General features: G+C 43.2%; 2 protein-coding genes across 2 annotated transcripts in view; one reads left to right on the top strand and one right to left on the bottom strand.

The window, feature by feature from the left end:
• Window positions 1-19,419, top strand: part of LOC137429008 (uncharacterized) — a 75,522-nt gene that overhangs the window by 36,246 nt on the left and 19,857 nt on the right. The gene's annotated exons all lie outside the window — the stretch shown is intronic.
• LOC144892539 (uncharacterized) lies at window positions 12,845-16,039 on the bottom strand. Its single transcript, XM_078779499.1, has 2 exons — window positions 15,988-16,039; window positions 12,845-15,238 (listed from the first exon to the last, which is right to left on the bottom strand). Exon 2 carries the CDS (start codon window positions 13,867-13,869, stop codon window positions 13,081-13,083), a length of 789 nt encoding a protein of 262 aa, XP_078635625.1. The 5' UTR covers window positions 13,870-15,238; window positions 15,988-16,039; the 3' UTR covers window positions 12,845-13,080.

Below are 19,419 nucleotides of genomic sequence, written 5' to 3'. Positions count from 1 at the left end.
GTTCAAATAATCCGGAACTATTCCCATGTTTCTAAATGCGTGCCATGTGAAGGTTTAATAGGTCCTTCCATGGCATGGCATTCCAGTTACAAAAAAAATAAATTGTACTAGCTGGATCTGGATCCGGATCTTCACCAAAATTGAATTTATTCTTCCTTGTCACACACACACAACCTGTCCACCTAGTTTTGTCCAAATCCATCCATAACTTTTTAAAATATCATGTTTTATATCACTTTTCACCCGATCTCTCAATGGTGAAGAATCGCTTAAAATTTAAAATAATTCTCACATCTGAATCCATATTCAGATCTTCACCAAAATCGAACTGAATCGTCCTTATCACATGCACAACCTCTCCACCAAGTTCCGTCCAAATCCGTCCACAATATTTTGAGATATCCTGCTATACATCGTTTTTGGCCCTATGTCCCAATGGTGAAGAATCACTTTAAAAATTCTAGTCGCCGATTTCGGATCTTCACCAAAACCGAATAATTTCATCCTTATCACATACGCTACCTCTCTGGCAAATTTCGCATCACAACCTTTTGAGATGTCTTGTTCACAAACGGACAGACAAACGGACAGACAGGGGTGAAAACATAACCGGAACTGCTGTCATTCCAGCCGCTTTTGGCGGCGGAAGTAATAATCCGGAAGAATTCCCATGTTTCTAAATGCTCGCCATGTTAAGATGTATGGAGCAGTTAATAGGTCCTTCATTGGCATGGCAATCTAATTACAAAATAAATAACACAAACAATGATAACATTGTAACAAACCTATATTAATTAATACAAATAATATTATAACAACAATAATAATGAAAGATGATAACATCAGAGAAATGTTCAAGATGAAGCTGGTAGCAATGCTACAAACAACCGAGAAAAGCAATCTGTCTGGAATCATGAAGATATGGATATAGAACAATGCAATTGTGCCTAAAATGACCTGGGAGTTCATCATCTATAACTTCCCAATATCTTACATTGAGAGTCAAGAGGCAACCTGCACCAAGTACCTGAAAAGATGGGCAGTGGTAAGCAGATATACTTCCAACAGTGCCCTGGACAGAACCAGAAAAAGGTACGGTCTACAACTGTACCTTCCCACCTCTGTTAAATGTATGTAGGTCACCAAGTACCACTTTAACAAACACTCCAGGGATGGAAAGAACCAAACACTGTACAGAGAGTACTTGGAAACAAAGAAAAACAAGGCTAGGTGGAATGGTGTGAAAGAGTTAGAATGGAAGGAGCGACACCTTATCCTGAATGAGATGTGCAGAGGTCAAACTGACTGAGCAGGCTTCGGCTACAGGAAAAATCAAAAGCTGATAAGACATGACCAGAAGAGAACACAGGAAATGCCTTGCTACTTGGTAAAGGATATCGAGGAGGAAGACATGTTGGTCTACCTGTATGGATGTGCTAAACAAGGACAGTGGTTGAGATGGGATTCTGCCATGCATACCGATATATCATGGGAAAACTCCTCTATGTATGGACACCGGAACTACTGTCATTCCACATCAACGCTATCCACGGCCAACTCCCTTCCCCAGCCAACCTAAGATTGTGGGGCAAAACCAACCTTGGACTGTCAACTGTGCCATCATCATCATTGCACACTGCTCCACATCTTTCATGGGTGCAGTTACTCACTCCAAAATGGAAGATACAACTGGCACCATGACCAAACCCTAAGAGCGATTGCATCAGCCCTTGTATCAAAGATGCAAATTCGAAGACCATTATTGTATTGAAGCCAAACTCCATTTCCACCATTGCATTCCGTACAGCTGATGGTACATCCTTCCAGGAACCCAACCCTGCCACTTCCACAGGGAGAAACACAGGACATCCTACAGAAGGCTAATGATTGGATGAAGACCATAAGCCAATAGTGTTCCCTCCATAAATTATGGAAACTGCCAAACGGCCTGATATCACCATCTATTCGGCAGTAACGAAGAATTACATCATTATTGAATCGACAGTCCCGATGGAGGAGAACCTGTCCAATACATATGCCAGAAAGAAAGGCAAATATGAAGACCTGGTAGCTGATTGTGAACATCGAGGATGGTCTGTAAACGACTTTCCAGGAGAAATAGGTAGTAGAGGATTTTACAATACATCTTTCAGCAAATGCCTTGCCCTTTTAGGCATTCCAAAAGGAAAGAGGGAGATCATTATGGACATTGCATCCAAAACGGCCCTTAGAGAGAGCTATGTCATCCAGCTATGCAGACCCTCAAAGGCCTTTGGACAAATATAATTACTGCCCACATACCAGAAATTCGCTGAATTTAAGGTCAATCGCTGAATTAACGCCAGGGGGGTTGACTCAGCCTGTCATCCTTCCGAGGTCGGCAAATTGAGTACCAGTTCACTGGTAATTCCCTGCTTGTCGTTAAAGGCGGCAAAAAGGGTTGGCGTCAGGAAGGGCATCCGGCCGTAAAACATTGCTTCAAAAAGGGGACCGAAAAACAACAACAACAACCACGGTCCCCGAAAAAGGCCAACCCCCGCTTGCGGGGAAAAATGGCCTCTAAAGGTGGTTTTTTTATACCAGAAATATGCTCTGAGGGAAGAGGGACGGTTGGGCGCTCATAAAACCAGTTTAATCCACCAAAGTCTGGTCTGAAATCCAGAAACCTCAGAGTATCGTTTTGAGTATAGTGTAGTTTCAGATTATTGTTCCAGACAGAGATTCTGCAATAGGTGAAGATTTTTTCCTAAAGTCATCTTCATTATTTCACGAGTGCTCATCCTAAAAGGGGTGATTGGAAGGCTCTGAAGATGACTGCGCTGGTGTTTCACCAATGAATTACTCCTCATCATTTGACTATAATAACGAATGTATCATTGCCTTCCTCCCCTCCATCCCACCTTCCCTCCTTTCCCCTTTCCCCTCTGCCCTGGCCCAAGCACATCTGGGCTTGGTGAAAGGCAAGCTAATGCTCAAGCAGTACAGCAGGCAGGTATGATACAAGGCCGTGAAGATCTATGAAAATCTGGTCCAAAGGGGCCCACTAGTTACCAAAATGGAGCTTGGAGGATACTGTCACCATAAAGTGTCTCGGATTGAGGCTATAATTTTCGAAGCGAGCAGCAGTGAGGGTGCCGATCTGGTTGACGTGGTGAAGTATCCTTTCTATCATGCCAATTCCTACAAATCTATAATGTTCTGCAACGTGCTATGGCAAGAAACATTCGCCGCATTCCCTTCTACGAGCAACGGTACCCGCCCTACGGGCGGGGCTTCAATTGGGGGGTCCAAATGAAAAGGCAAAATATCGGAAATTGAAGGCTTTTTTATTTTAAACGATTTATATAAACATCCATTCCATCATATCACACGCAAATCATCAAAATCTAAACAGTACATGGTGCCCATTTTGAAAAAAAGATTGAATGAAAAGGGCCTCATCCTCCTTTATTTTATTTTATTTTATTGTTTTAAATATGGACGATCAACTGGTGTTTTTTTATTTGGCCCTAAGTATGTAAAGAGGGGCTCAGTTGTAATACCGTAAAATACTTCGCCGCGGATTTTCATGGCAGTCATTGACGTCATATTGCTTTAGTGCGTGTTAAAAACATATCTCTTGAGGTAAACTGTATTTCGTTTTTTTTCGTGCACTTGCACTCTGAACTTGCATTCAGTTGTATTTTGCCATGAACGACGATGATGACAACAGAACCGTTGAGATGCGGAAGAGCACGCGACGAATCTGCAAAACGGAAGCGGCCGCTACACGTCTTTCTCAGTCGCACGTTTATGTGTGAAGAGTGCGCGCCCAATCTGTAACACGGAAGCGGCCGCGACACCTGTTTCTCATTGCTTTGCACACGCTGCCTTTTTTTTCCTAAAGTCATCTTCATTATCTCAAGAGTGCTCATCCTAACACCGGAGGCATTATGTTTTTGGGTTGTCCTTCCGCCTGTACGTCCGTCTGTCCATTCATACGGGCTAAACCTTGTTTTTCTCAGCAACCATATATTCGATTGAGACGAAACTTTCAGGGTAGAAGTGACACCCATGCAGAATGTTTTTTATGATAATTGTGATGTCATATGTCACGTTGTATGGCAGCCATCTTGGATTAAAAGCAAATAATTAAATAATTATTTCTCGGAAACTGCTGAATGGAAAAATTTGAAAATTGGCACATTGTCAAATACTCACAATGGGGAACAAAAGCATGATAATGATGACATCATGGGTGAGGTGGTGGTGTACCAGCCAAAAATGTTTTAATCAAATTCCTTATCCTAAAAATCTGAAATTGCATGCACATGATCTATGACCCATTTGCATTGAAATATTAAACTTATAACATCACAGGTCGCATGGTTTGGCAGCCATTTTGGATTGAAGGAAAATATTAAATAATTATATCTGTGAAACCGCTCGCCCTATCGATGCGAAATTTTACAAATATCATCGAACAGCACTGTTGCCTATAGTTTGAAAATGATGATGTCATAGGTCACGTGGTTTGGCAGCCATCTTGGATAGAAAAACGAACCTTATCTGATCAACACAAAACATCACAAACGTGATCCGCTACCCATACATATGGCATCATCCCGTTGTGGGATTATGTGGAGCCATATTGGCATCACAGTCGCATTGTTCTGGTTTTAATCTGAATTGGTATGTATGTGCAAACAACGATCTGCTTTTGGTAGTTGGGATTATACGAGCAAAATGCTGAAATCTCATTGTGGCTTTATTTATTATTTTGAAGCCACTTTGGGTTGTGCTACTTTTGTTGATGTGAGTAGCCAGGTGGTATGTCCTACCTTTGTCAATATATGGACCTTCTGTGGAACTACCTGGCATTGTATTTTCTGTGGCTTGCTCTACAAGCAAAAACTTATGATAACAAGTGAATCACCGAAACAATGAGGTTTTTATTTGAAGAAAGCTGATTGAAATGCATTTTCATTCAACTTTCAGATGATGGAAATACATTCCGTTTCATTGTCAGAAATGGGTTCACATGTGACTCCATGTTATGTTTATGCTTTTTATGCATGTAAATGCATAGTTAACCCACATGTGCGAAGCATAATGTGGGGGTAAGCAATCGCTTCACTTTGTGTGTTGGTCTACAGGTCACTTCGGTCTATGATCGAGAATGAAATGAATGAATGATCGTTTTAAGGCCATTTTTCCCCGCTAGAGCGGGGGTTAGCCTTGCGGGCCCCATGACAATCATGGTTCCCTGTTTGAGGCAATGTTTTTATGGCTGGATGCCCTTCCTGACGCCAACCCTTGGTCACGCTCTTACGATGCGCAGGGATACGGTGTACCTATTCTAAACCGGGGTACACACCGTGATCATTCATCCCAGCAAGCTGGTACTCAATTTGCCGACCTCGGAAGGATGACAGGCTGAGTCAACCCCCCCTGGCGTTAATTCAGCGATCGACAGGGATTCAAACCCAGGATCCTCGGATCCCAAGCCGGCACCCTAACCGCTAAGCCAACGCCAGGCTTCGGTCTATGATCGAGGAACTACTTAATTTGATTGAATTTTATATTTTGAACACTAGAACATGAATCAGAACACAAACTTGCAGTTTAGCAATACTTTGGCCCAGGGTTCAGCAAATTGCATGGAATCTCATCCCTAGTGCACATGTGCAGAGAGGAGTAAGGTAATCTTCTTACTCTATCTGCCTGTCTGGCAGTCAAACAAAATAAAAATCATTCCATTTAGGGACTTCATCATGGACACAAACAAGAGGCACAGATAACTAATTTAACGTTTTAAATAAGGTAGTGTAAAATACGGTGCATCAATGGCGGTAAACTTCAGAGGAAAGTTTTTCGCTTTTTTTTTTTCTGCAGCCCTTAAAACCTTTTTATTTTATTTTCACTTTATTTTATTTTCACTTTATTTTATTTTCACTTCATTTTATTTCACATGGCTAACCTAACCGGAGATTGTGCCCTCAGTTCGTACTCTACTTATCTTATCTGATCAGGGGTATTTGAGTGAACTGCCGAGTACGGACCGGCTAATGTTGTGGAGCCATTTGGTTGGGGAAAAACGTCCCTGCTATCACTATTGCACCATAGCCGAGTCATTAGGAAAAGAGACGATACAGGCAGGTTGGAAACCACTGTGCACCAAAAAAATTCACCTGAGTATTTTCAAGCAAGAATAAAGGAACCCATTTACCCAGCAATTTACAAGGGTCAAAAAGAAAGCAAGTGCAAGCACAATTATAATTTGCAAGTGCAAGTCACAATAAAAAAAATGGCCTGGTCCCTCTAGGCTTCCCGACCCCCCCGTCATCCCCCCGTTGGTATTTTGTGAATATAACTTCTTTCCTTCGCTGTATTGTTTTTTTTCTTCGATTTTCTTTTCTCCCCCTACCTCCCCCGAACAACTTACCCTTTGTCTCACGTTTTAAATACAAAACAAAAATGCATTATTTCCTTCTCTCCTTGTGGGCCCAGCCCACGACCACGTGCCTCTCGCCCCGCCCCCTTTATCTCCTTTTATTCCACTGCTTTCTTCCATCTCCAGCTGATACCTTTCCAATTCTGGTTTCCACCAGACTCATTCAACCCTTTCTCCTTCTTTCTCAGATCCACGCTCTCACTTCAGGGATTTTTCCCAGATTGTTTTTTCACGGTTTAAAAAAAATATTATTTAAATATGTTTAAACTTTCCCCTTCAGTGTTTTATTCAGTGGTTTATTTCAACATGCTGTTTTTCTTCCTATTTAAATTTAAATTTAAATTTAAATTTAATCTTCCATTCATTTCATTTCAAAAAAAAATCAATCTCTTGCAGTCCTTCCATTCGACATTCTCTAAACTCACCTTCATTCCACCCCTCCTATATCGTTTTCAAATGGATCTCTGACTTGAAAATCACAATAAACCCAGTTTGTAATAAATGTTCGTTTGTCATAAATCGTCCACTTTCTAAACTCTCTCCGCACCCCTCCCCTCCTGAACTCCCCCCTCACCTCTTCACTCCAAAACTTCCCCTCACCCCTCCCTTTCAATTCTCCCCCCTCGCTCCTCTCTTCCTAAACTCCCCCCTCGCTCCTCCCCTCTTAAACTACCTCCTCGCCCCTCCCCTCTTAAACTCCCCCTCGCTCCTCCCCACCTAAACAGCTCCTCGGCCCTCCCCTTCTAATCACCCCTCCCCCTCCACTTCAAATCTTCCTCCTCACCCTCCTCTTCAAAACTCACCCCTTCCCTTCAAGCCCCCCCCCAACCCCCACCCTTCCTCTTCTAATCTCCCCCCCCCTACCATCTTTCTCCAATTCTCCCCCCTCCCCTCCTCCTCAAAGCTCCTCCCCACTTCCTTTCCCTTCCATATCATACCTGAGCCACCTCATCCAACCTTCTACTTTGCTGTACATGTATGCATTTTATTTGTTTTAAATGTGCTTTTTTTTCAGTGAATCTGGCCTCATTTCTTAGTTATAATAGTTGCCATGGAAACCATTATTTATGTTGATCAGTTAATGATCAGTAGACTTTAAGGCCTATTCCCAAAGTAAAATTTAATCCATTGCACACAATTTGCTGAAGCTATTAAACTTCTTCCATTGACTGAAATTTCTGTTAAAACTGAATCGTGTTGACAATTTACATTAATTTATTAACGCGGTTTCCAGAGCAACCATTTACACAATGCAGTCTGAATAATGATACCAAGTAAAGTTTCCAATCATTAGATGCATCATATGCAATGCGAAGTCCAACGCTCATCGCAAAAATGAAGAGCATAGTCCGAACTGTACATGTTCATGTATGTATTTTACATCGCCATACGTGCATATGTGAGGACTCTCTTACCTCCTTACTTTGTTCTAATGGTTGCCATGGAAACATTCAATTGTTTTTTGCTGATCAGCATTTGATCAGTAGAGACCTAAGGTTCATTCTGAAAATGAAAGTGAATGTATAGCACAAAATTTGGTGAAGCTATACAAACTTCTCCAGATCAAAACAATTTTTGATGTTATTTTTGTTCATTTAAAAAAAAACGAAATGTCATGACCTTTGACCTTGCCCACAATTTTTTTCCCTGAAACCAGCTGGTATATGCTATCAGAAAACATATATTTGAGCATTTGAATCTGTCATTTGGTGCTCAAAATAATTAGGAATAATTAATGGTCTTCGAGTAATTTGAGGTGGTTACCATGGCAACCAGATATCTTCCCGATAGAACATTTTCAAAACTGCCAATGAGCATTTTCATGAAATTCAGGATGTTGTCTTTCCAAAAAATACCTGTTGGCAGCTTCTAACATGTGGTACTCCCTAAACTCATTTCTAGACCACTTTTTGCGATTCTGCCAATAGACTCTTCGATCCATTCGACCATTTTAGACTCTTGCCCATTTAGAACTTTAGACCACTTGGACCTTTTTAGATTACAAATAAATTACAAATAAATAATATCCACCAATATTACAAATAAATTTGTGCAAAAAAATGTTTGTATTATGATTGGTGTAAATTATGACAACACAGCTACTCAAATTCAGTCAGGTCATTGTCATTAGCTAAAAGAAGCCCGTGCCTCTATAGCGTGCGTATTGAGGCGAGCATAGTGAGCTGATCCACGCTTGTAAAACTAAAAACCCACTCCTTACCTCCTAGTGCAGCTGGCCTTCACAGGGAAGCTCGCCAGATGACGGGATTGTGGCCAAAGCCGTTATGAACCCCATTCTAGGATGATAGGAGGAAAAGCACGGGGTAACCTTCTTGGGTTGGGTTAGGGTGGTGTGTGTCGGTGTGGTGCTGAGGTGTTGTCCACCTGAGGTGGTCCCTTTGGGTGGGTGCCTGGAATGTTCTCACTCTGAGAGGATGATTACCTGTCATATATGGACCCAGCATGATTATGACTCGTGAATGAACGAAAATTTGTTGATTAGCAACGTCAAATTCGCAAGTGCTAGCCAGTGATTTTTGCATTGCCGATCACCAAATTTGAGTTCATTTGTGAGGAACAGGCAGTCCTCACTTAACATTGTAGTTACATTCTTGAAAAGTGCGACTTTAACTGAAACGACTTTCAGCGAACCTAATTTCCCCCATAAGAATTAATGTAAATAATTGGGGTTAGGTTCCCAATACTTTTTGTTTTTTCACCAGACATAAGGCATTTGAAGTTTTAATAAGTTTACTACAATAAGTTAACTATGTACTGTACTCACCAATGATTAAAATGAAGCTTGTTTGAGGTGGTGGAGTCACTGAGATGATGAAGAGGCAGAATCGTCCACCTCTCCCTTGGATGATTCCTTCAGATCTTTTTCTTGGGGAACCTGTCTTCGAAAAAATACATCCAGACTCTGTTGCACTGATTTTCTCTTTTTCTCTTGATACATCTCTTTATAGCACTTAATTGCATCACCAATTGAAGACCATAGAATTATAACCAGGTGAAGTCACTTTTTTTTTTTTCCCCCGTTCTTCACGTTTTTCAAAATATTTTTCACGTTTTTCTCGAAATGACTAAAATGTGACTTAGCCTGGTTATAATTCTATCGTCTTCAATTGCTCTGGCCACTTTTGAGACACGCTCCTTTTAAGGATCGTCGTCACTGGAGATTTCAATGCCACTTTCAATAAGTTTGAAGGCTTCCGACATCTGCTTCGTCGTTAATTGGCGAGGAGGTTCATCTTCTTCGGGTAAATCCTTCTCTTTTGCTCTCTGCATTTCAAGCTGAATCACTTCATTGTTTGTAATGTTGAAGTCCGATGTCTGATGAGACACTAAATACACCGTACTAAAATATAAGCCGTTTAATAGGAGATTCACACATACAGACTTGGCATTTAATAGGGAATATTTTTTTTTCTTGACTTGGGTTTACTTTCTGAACTCGGTATATCAATCTGGTGAGTTTATTTTACCCTTCGGTGATGTCTTTGTTGAAAGAACCATGTCACTGATTGTCTTTCGCAGCAAGAAATCAACAACAGGATTATATCACAGGTGGCGTGACAAAATGTAAGGACAGGTACATTTGACGATTGGCTTCACAATCGGGTATATAAGGGTTGTTGCGTTCTGTATTAGTGGAAAACAACTGCTGCACGTCTACAAAAGTTATTGCCGCTTCCTCTGGAGATGGGCCGTCAACTTGACAATGCTGTTTGTCATGGAGTGGTGGCTTTACGAAATTCTGGCATGAAACAGCGTGCTATTGCTCGGCAGTATGGCATCACTCGAGGTCAGGTGTCAAAGATCCTGAAACGAAATGCTCAGAGGGGTGTCCCTATTCCAATACCGAGGCCAGGACGTCCACGCAGAACCACAAGGAGAGATGATCGCCAGCTGCACCGGTTAGTCTGCAATGGCCGTACCAAGTCAGCTAATCGGCTTAGGGCTGAGTGGCAGCAACTGACAAATGTGGCTGTATCCAGAAGGCTAGTCAACCAACGACTGGTTCAAGCAGGCTATCGTGCCAGGCATCCCCTGAGAAAGCCACGTCTGACCAGACAACACAGCCAGCGCCGATTGCAGTGGGCCAGAGAACACCGTCAATGGCAGCCAGGACACTGGAATCATGTGACCTTCAGTGACGAGTCTAGATTTCTGGTCTATCGTCAAGATGGCCGCGTCTGAGTGCGCAGACAAGTGCATGAAGCCCACAACGAAGATTGTATAGTGCCAAGAGTCCAAGCTGGAGGTGGTGGGGTGACCGTTTGGGCTGCTTTTCATGCAGGGGGCAAAACTGACCTGGTTGTTCTGAATGGAAACCTGAACCAGTTCAAGTACAGGGCCATTCTGGAAGAAACATTGCTTCCATTTGCTCGTGCAGCCTTTCGAGGAAACTTTGTCTTCCAAGATGACAATGCACGGCCTCATCATGCTCGCATGATCCAACACTTTCTTGCTGACCGTGGTGTAGAGCATATGGAGTGGCCTGCCATGTCCCCGGATATGAATCCGATCGAGAACTTGTGGGCAGAATTAACATGTCGAATCGACAACTTGGACCAGCAGCCTACCTCTGTGCGTGAATTGCAGCAGACTATTGTCACTGCATGGCAAGCGATTCCTGTCCAAACCTTGGCAAATCTCGTGAACAGCATGCCTTGACGTGTACGTGCTCTGCTGAATGCTCGTGGGGGTTACACGAAGTACTGAACTGTAATTTTACTGTCCGTAATCCCAGTCATAATTTAGCTTTTGTTTTTGTTGATAAAAAATTTGGCTAATGTGCAAAATAGAGATACTTCTGGAAAACGTACAGAAGTTTAACACAGTACTGTCCGTGAATTGAGTTCGATATCAGTTTACATCACTTTCAAGGATCAATTTATTTGCTTCGAAATGTCAAATGTGGTTTTTGTTTCTTTTAAAGGTCACATTAACAAAATCTAGAATAATTTCAACATAATTCCAATGAACTTTTGGTTCTAAGTCATCTTGAAGAGTAAGTTCACCCCCACAAAAAAAATATTCCATATTAAATGCCATTAAATGCCAATGCCATTAAATGTGCTTTTTACACAAATATATTTGGATACATGTGGACAGTTGACAATGACCATTCCTCTTCCCTCAGATCGGCAGTCTGCTGCCTCCTCACTCTCTGAAGACCTGGACAAAATCACAGACTGGTCAAACAAGTGGAACATGTCTTTCAATCCTGACAAATCTCACACTCTTACTATGTCTCTCCGAAAAGATCGACTGGACAACCCTCCCATCTCCTTTCTCAACAATCCTCTCCAAGAAGTTCTGTCGCTCAAGATTTTGGGTCTCACTATCTGCCATGATCTTTCTTGGGAAAACCACATTTCCAAGCTGGCCTCCAAAGCCAGTCGCCGACTGGGCATCCTCCGTCGTGTGAAGTCCTTCCTCGGCACACCTGAGCTCCTCACCACATACAAGGCTTTCATCCGCAGCTCAATGGAATACTGTTCTCCCCTATGGGCCGGTGCTCCTGCCTCACACCTAGCTCGGCTTCACGCTGTTGAAACCAAAGCTTTCAGAATTATTGGAATCTCCCGCGATGAAGCTATCTCTGAGGGCCTTTCACTCACTCACCGCAGGCAGGTAGGTGGTCTTTCTGTCTTCTACCGACTCCTCTCCGGCCTTGCACCCCCAGCTCTCTCTGTGCTCTGTCCCCCAAATATTCCTACAGGTCGCACAAGATCTGCCTGCAACCCTCTGATGGTTAAACTGCCGAAATCTCGGCTCGCCGCTCACCTTCACTCTTTCATTCCTCTTTTCTCCCGCCTCTGGAACAAACTCCCTCACTCCCTTCAATCCCACTCCTCCCTCCAGGTCTTTAAAACAGCTGTTCACCACCATCTCTTATCTTCCCCCATCCAAAACCTTGATCTTTTCTACCCCCGCTAATTCACCCCAGATCCACCTTGTTTGAAATTCCAACTTCTTTCCTGGAAGTCCTGGCAGTGTCCATATGTTTTATACCTCTCCCACCGCCCCCGTCCCATGCCCCCCCCCCCCCCAAAGCCCTCGCCCTCTCTCAGATCTCTCGATGTCATGTCTCTCGGTCCCTGCTCTCAAATGTTGTGTTTGTGTCTTTCCCCCTCTCTCCCCATATTGTCTACCGCTCCCGATGTTATATGTTTTATGTGTCGGTTTGTCTTTCTGTGTGATTAATGTTCGCTCTTTCACGAGCCTCGATTTTGTATACAAAAAAAAAAAAAAAAAACAAACAAACAAAAAAAAAAAATGGACAAAACAAGTATATGATTTTGAAATTTACTTTTATTTTCAGACTGACAAATAATAACTTTGTTTGGAGCAACATGCATCCTTATTAATGTTTTACACAATGTTCAATCCTCATCATCTTAATCCTGATAAGCAGCTACTGCCCTTGTCTGTTCATTACAGCAGTATGATTCACCACTGCAACTGCAATCATTTTCAGTCATTTGGGTCAAAAGGAGGGCAAGAGCATGAGTGGAACGAAGTCCATTCGGGGAAGACACATTAGCATCATAATTGTCTGCTACTGTTTGGATTAAGCCACTTTTGCTGTTAAACAATCCTCTCAGCTCTTCTTTGTTTGATGAAGCATGTGCAGCTTATGCCTTGAAGTGGAGTATTTCGTCATATGAAGCACAAATGCCAAAGGCGTGGCATTCATCGATCAGCTGTTTTTCTCTGAGCAACACTCCAAGAGCGATCTGAAGACTTGTTGCCTCATTGGTGACACAACTTGTAACAATGTTTCCAATGAGAAGGGCTTGGTTGCTGTCAACTAATTTTGGTGATAATGCTGCTAAGAGATTTGCTAGGGTTGGGCTTACCACTTCTGCTGCAATCTCATTCGAAATACGGGTTGAGTATGTATTGTCAGACTTCTTCAAATTTTTGGTTTCCTGAATGATACACTTCACAGTGTGTTTCACATCTGGAGTTCCTTCGTCTGTGTCCTCCACTGCTCTCAAGATGTTTGGTGCATGTCCCTTGAAGACTCGTAGACTAGCGTACCCATTTCCTGACAACTTCATGAGTTCTGATCCAAAATGTGCTGTTACACATTTGACAAGATGACGCCATGACTGCTTATCACCACCAAATGAATTGTATATGTCTTGAAGCTCCACAGAATTCCAAAGTTTACACTTATCTTTTTCCATTTCCTCGACGACGTGCAAGAAGGCTGTGTCAACATCTGTAGAGGTGCTTTTCTTTTTAGTGGCAGTTTGTATAGCTCTTGGTGACATGAAGGAATTATTGCAATCAAGATGATATTGGGCATCAGCAGCATGCAAGTCAGAGAATTCCCTCTGGACTCGGAGGCGTACATCATCAGCTTGTATGTCATTGCGTTGGTCACAAACAGTCAGAATCCTTAGCTTAAATGGCATCTGATTCTTTCCTCGATCGACTTCTACATTTTATCACTTTTCTCCATCGCTGTGGATTTTCGAGGATCAAGCTGTTCACATTGATTGCCACAGAAGATACAGTGCTTTTTGAAATCAAATTCACATGTATGAGAACGTCGTGTTTTCTTTGGTGGAGGAGCTTCTTGCTTGTGTTACGTGTTCCTCCCCGACCACCTGGTCTCGGTATACCTCCGAACCCCGAGAAGAGCCACGACAGAAAAATATGTTATTCCGTGTCAAAATCAATATTGAAACAACACCAATGGTTATCCACAAACAAAGAATATATTAAAAAGCACACAGGAAGAACAATACAACAACGATAGCAATCAACCATACAATCAATATCTTAAGATGGTACCATCTTCTCAAGTAACCTAACTCAAACTCACTGCGCTCCCAGTGAACTGAACAGAACACTCCTCAATGTCTCTATAACTCAGAGGGGATCCCGGCGAAGAGGCGAAGAGGCGAGTAAGGAGGTGTCGGCAAGGCGTGGACCGTCATGTGGTCCAAACCAACAGCAAACTGGCGGTGGAAAGGGAAATCCCAAAGACTCTATCCAGACGTGCACATTCACCATTCAATCCGCGAACCGCAGTGTAATCTTCACCCGCCGCTTTGGTGCACACCCATCCCCGGCAGACCACCGGAGGGTGAGACAAGCTGACGCGGCCAAAACCTTTTTCAGTGAACGACGCGTGAGGGTCAAAATGGCGGACGGCTCTTACTCGAGCCGAAGCCTCTAGGCGAGGATTCTCCGGAACCTCAATGCCTATACCTGACTACGCAGGTTTTTCAATACTCCCGCGATAACACCAATCGCACGAAATTCCTTTCACGGACTCGAAGTTCACTCGCGACGTTCGCTCGACCACGCTTGGTACGGAGCTTCAAGACACGCCTTTTTACTTCTTCCTCACGCCTTCTTCTTCCTCCTCTCTGTCGTCGTCTTCCGGCTTCCTGTCTTTTTTCCATGAGCGCTTTTAACCTTTTAACCACAATAACCATTTCCCTTAAACAACAATAACCATAATACTTAGAACCAACAATAATAATAATAACAACAATAATAATAAGTGCCGAATCCGTAACACTTGTCTAATTTTTCATGCCTCTTTATATGCTGTTCGGATGTATATGTGGATACACAGCTTTTGTGACACAGAATAGACTGAGAATCGGTTAGTTTTTCATGAAGCAAATCGCCTCTACGTATACTACTTTTAATGATTTTTTCTATTCTAGTTCTACCAGCAGTTAGTAATGTCTTAGAAGCATTAGAGCAGTTAAAGAAACAGGATGTACTCTCTTCAGAAGAAGCCATGGTCCACTGTTGTCACATCACCTAAAAAGAAAAGAAAGAATAGATACTTTATGTATATGCAATCACTATTGAAATGATTATTTACAAAGTTAATGACAGCAACCTGAAACAAAAAGGAAAGAAATTGATCAGGCATCTAAGGTTGAGGCTGGTAGAGTTCTGGGGGACCTTGGGACCCAAAACTCATAATACAAAAACATATAAAAAGGCAAAATCGATGACTTTATCTGAATTTTATCGTTATCGGTGGATGCCATCTTCAAAGTATGATACATGTGTTATATATACAACTTTAATTATATCATTATCGGAATCTTTGACCTTGAAAACATAATAATAGTTACCAAAATTGTGTTTCTAAGTTCATTAGAAGTGAAGATATTGCACAAAACAAAATTCATCGGAAATCAGTGGTGGCCATTTTGTTTTTTGCCTCTAAAAAAACATTCCTCAAGGGTGCCACTCTGGCACCCGCCTGATTCTGATTCAGGATAGCTCAGAGATAATGAATCAACAAAGAAACTTCATAATGATGCTACAACATGCTTTTTCACAATTCCGCTGGACTATGAGTGCTAGTGTTCCTTGAGTGTCCTCCTGGGTTTGGGCCTTTGGGGATATCCACCTTCGACAGTGAAATGTGTGTACCCAGGAGGTTTTATCTTCACACCTTACGACAGTGTGTGTGACCAACAGCATGTGGTGTGGTCCGGTCCACCTTGGTTGGAGGCTGTGTTTTCTCTTGAAGTTCTTGATTAGCACTCGCTCACCTGGCTTGAAAGGGTGGCACGGTCATGATGCTGGTTCTGGCAGAGCTTCTTTCACCTTCACACTTGACAGCTGAAGTGGGCTCATTTTCCCCGAGTACCGTACTTGTACCTCCATGAGCCTGCGAATAAAAATGCTCGCACAAAACATTCCAGCATTTTAATACAATAGCCTCAAAATGGAACAGCCTCAGAATTCGATCCATCCTGCTGCCTGCATATGTAGTGTACATGCTTTCCATACAGGCCCACCAAAGCCTGCCATTTTCAAACAGTGCAATAATGCCATGCTTCAACCGACGGCGCACCACTTAGCTACTCGACCACAACTCATCAAATATTCAAGACCCCACGTTCATCCAATCCGCCAGGCCTCCAGACCTAGAATATAAAGACCTCTGCCAGGCCGAACAGTCCACATTTTATACTCCACTGATAGTAGACTACAGAATTTAACTAAATTTTATATCTGGATCGGCATCCTCACCACAATTCAAATTAATTCATCCTTGTCATCAATCCTTTGTCCACATCCGAAGTCTACACCACATTTGTTTGTCCACATCCACGAAATGTCCGCATCTTGTCATTCATAAGACAAACCCAACCTGTCAACCAGCTTTCGTCTGAATCTGTCCACCACTTTTTGAGATGTCCTGCTCACAGACAGACAAACAAACAGACAGACAGGGGTCTAGCTTGGGTTTGAATCCTGACCCCATTATAAACTGTCATCCGATGTTTCACAGGCAGGGTGATTTAACAATGTGTGAGCCGTCTCTCCGATGGACATGAAACGAGCATCCCATCTTCCAGCACTCGTTTTCATTGGTGTCCATCAAAGAGCCCACGGTGTCCCTGGCAAAGAGTAGGTGAACTATAGACGGCGCCCATGGTATAAATTGCAAATTTCTGTGCAAACCCGCAAAAGGCACTGCTCAGCTCAACTCAGCAAGTAGAGAGAGAGAGCACCGGAACAGCGATGATCCGACGCTTGACAGCACTGCCCGTCTCTACAAAACGGCTCTCCCAGTCTCGTTCCTTCAACCTCCTCGCTGTCCACTCTCTCCTTCGCACTCACCGGTGCACTCGCGCTTACCTGTGCCGGTCGGCACAGAGTGCACTGCTTCGATCTCCCACAAACCTGTCTCAGGTCGCCACGCACGTTCGCGCTGCAGGACTCACACCGCAAACGTGCCCCTCATGATCCACAGGTGTCCACATCCCGTTTGTCGCGGGACTCAAACCTAATCTACATAAATTTATTTAACTTCATACGATGACGTCATACTCGTCCCCTCGAAACTCTATGCCAGCTCTGTCCCATGTAGTCTGAAACGGAAGATGCCGTGCTTCAAAGCGATATCTCACCAAGTACTTTGGTGCGTACGTTCCTGCAGCCCACCTACATATTACATACGCTCGCCGGCGTACGACAGCTCCGAGGGCGACTCGACGTTTACACCCCCTCGCCCTTCACGTCTTTCTAAACACTCCGCCGTTTCCTGTATTAATTAAAGTACCGGCAGCTGTTTAGTTCTCCGACATGCCACGTTCCTATTTGCATTCAAAGTGAAACCCCGAAAGCCGATCGTAACTTTATTTGACTCGCATTCAGCATGACCAACTCCAGCGATCGCTACGTTAACAGCACATTTGTAACGTACACTGTATTACGCATGGTTCTCCCATCGATACAGTCCTTGTCTGCCAATCATACTGTATTATCTAATGCTCACTACAATCTTCACATTGCGCGTGAGATTAATTCACAACATAACCCGACCTACGGCCAACCTTGATGCGACGGTCCTCATATCCGGACGTGTAGTTAACCAGTGCATGTCCTTACCTCGACCGCTCGCTGAACCAGCCCAAACCAGACTCGTCAATGCGACCGATGGATCAATAGTCTTTGATCGTTCATCTATCTTATTATAACAGAGCAAACGTATATGGATATGTTATGTTGTTATGTATGTTTATATGGGACCAAAACGTCTTCTTCTTCTTCTTCAAATAAAATTAACACCCTCTTAATTACGTATAGACTGCTGAGAGCCCTCAGACCTTTGACGACCCTTTATACCCCGAAGATCCAAAACACACCACGATGCTCAAAGATGCCTATCCCTCTGAAACGACATGTGGTGAGGCACGCTCAATAGCGCGGAGCGGAGCTAGTTAACAGAATTCACCAAATACGAACAGAATTTTAATCGTACAACGTCGGTGTTGGCTTAGCCTGGTGTTGGCTTAGCGGTTCGGGTGCCGGATTGGGATCTTAGGATCCTGGGTTCGAATCCTGGTCCATCGCTAAATTAACACCAGGAGGGTTGACTCAGCCTGTCATCCTTCCAAGGTCGGCAAATTGAGTACCAGCTTGCTGGGATGAATGATCCCGGTGTGTACCCCGGTTTAGAATAGGTACACCGTATCCCTGCGCATCGTAAGAGGCGACTAAGGGTTGGTGTCAGGAAGGGCATCCGGCCATAAAAACATTGCCTCAAACAGGGAACCATGATTGTCATGGGGCCCCCAAGGCTAAACCCCGCTCTAGCGGGGAAAATGGCCTTAAAACGATCATTCATTCATTTCATTCAACGTAGGACACAAAAAGCACCTGTCTGTACTCGAATGACGCAAACTTGACCCTTCTAAATTTGACATCGCGACCTCTTTAGCTGCAGCACCTACGCTGCAGTAGCACAATTGCATTCATGATCCACTCACTATTCTGTGTGGTCCCATATGTGCAACAACAATACATCCAACTTGTTTGATCTATGCGTTTCAGATCCAACCTTATTACCCCAGGTGATAAACCCCTGGCGCATTTCCCCCACTTAGTGCACGCGGCACTCCATTACTGCAACCTCCAAGAGGAGCACTATAGTTGCTAACAATTCCTGGATGGGTTCTTGCAGATGTTAAGAATTTAATGGTATTTACATTCTTCGAAAGAGGTTGTTGCTTCATTCCTTAATGAGTTGTCAAAAACAACAAACTGGAACATTCTTAAAAAGGACAAACATATTTTGGTACAAAATTAATGTTAAGCAAATATTACAAACAGCAGTTTCAATACACCCTTGTTTGAAGAAGAAGAAACTCTATTGTACTATCTTCTCCAGCCATGCGATCCCTAAATATCTCTCAGACATTGACATCCCTCTGCGCAATAATTGGAACATTCAAATATGCATCTCCATTAATACACTCACTGATGGTTGGGACTCGGGATTCAAACCCGGGCTATATGCACAACCTTTTCAACAATTAAGCTCTCAGACCACTAAAACATCCATTTCACAGATCTGTATGTAATCGAGTCTCGACCCAACACCTAGTTGCAGCTCCTCCAAGGTCAGCAACCCATCTACTTCGTTAGCCAGCTTATGACACCCCAGATTCCACCAAGCCACAAACGGCCCG

This window comes from Myxine glutinosa, chromosome 6 (genome assembly GCF_964187855.1).
Source record: "Myxine glutinosa chromosome 6, kmMyxGlut1.1, whole genome shotgun sequence".
Lineage (NCBI taxonomy): Eukaryota > Metazoa > Chordata > Myxini > Myxiniformes > Myxinidae > Myxine > Myxine glutinosa.
Note: the sequence above shows the minus strand (reverse complement) of the source record. Positions and strands in the feature narration are given on the sequence as shown.

What these genes read in the sequence shown, in the direction of transcription:
- LOC144892539 (XM_078779499.1), bottom strand. Translation starts at nt 13,869, where the DNA reads ATGCCATTTAAGCTAAGGATTCTGACTGTTTGTGACCAACGCAATGAC.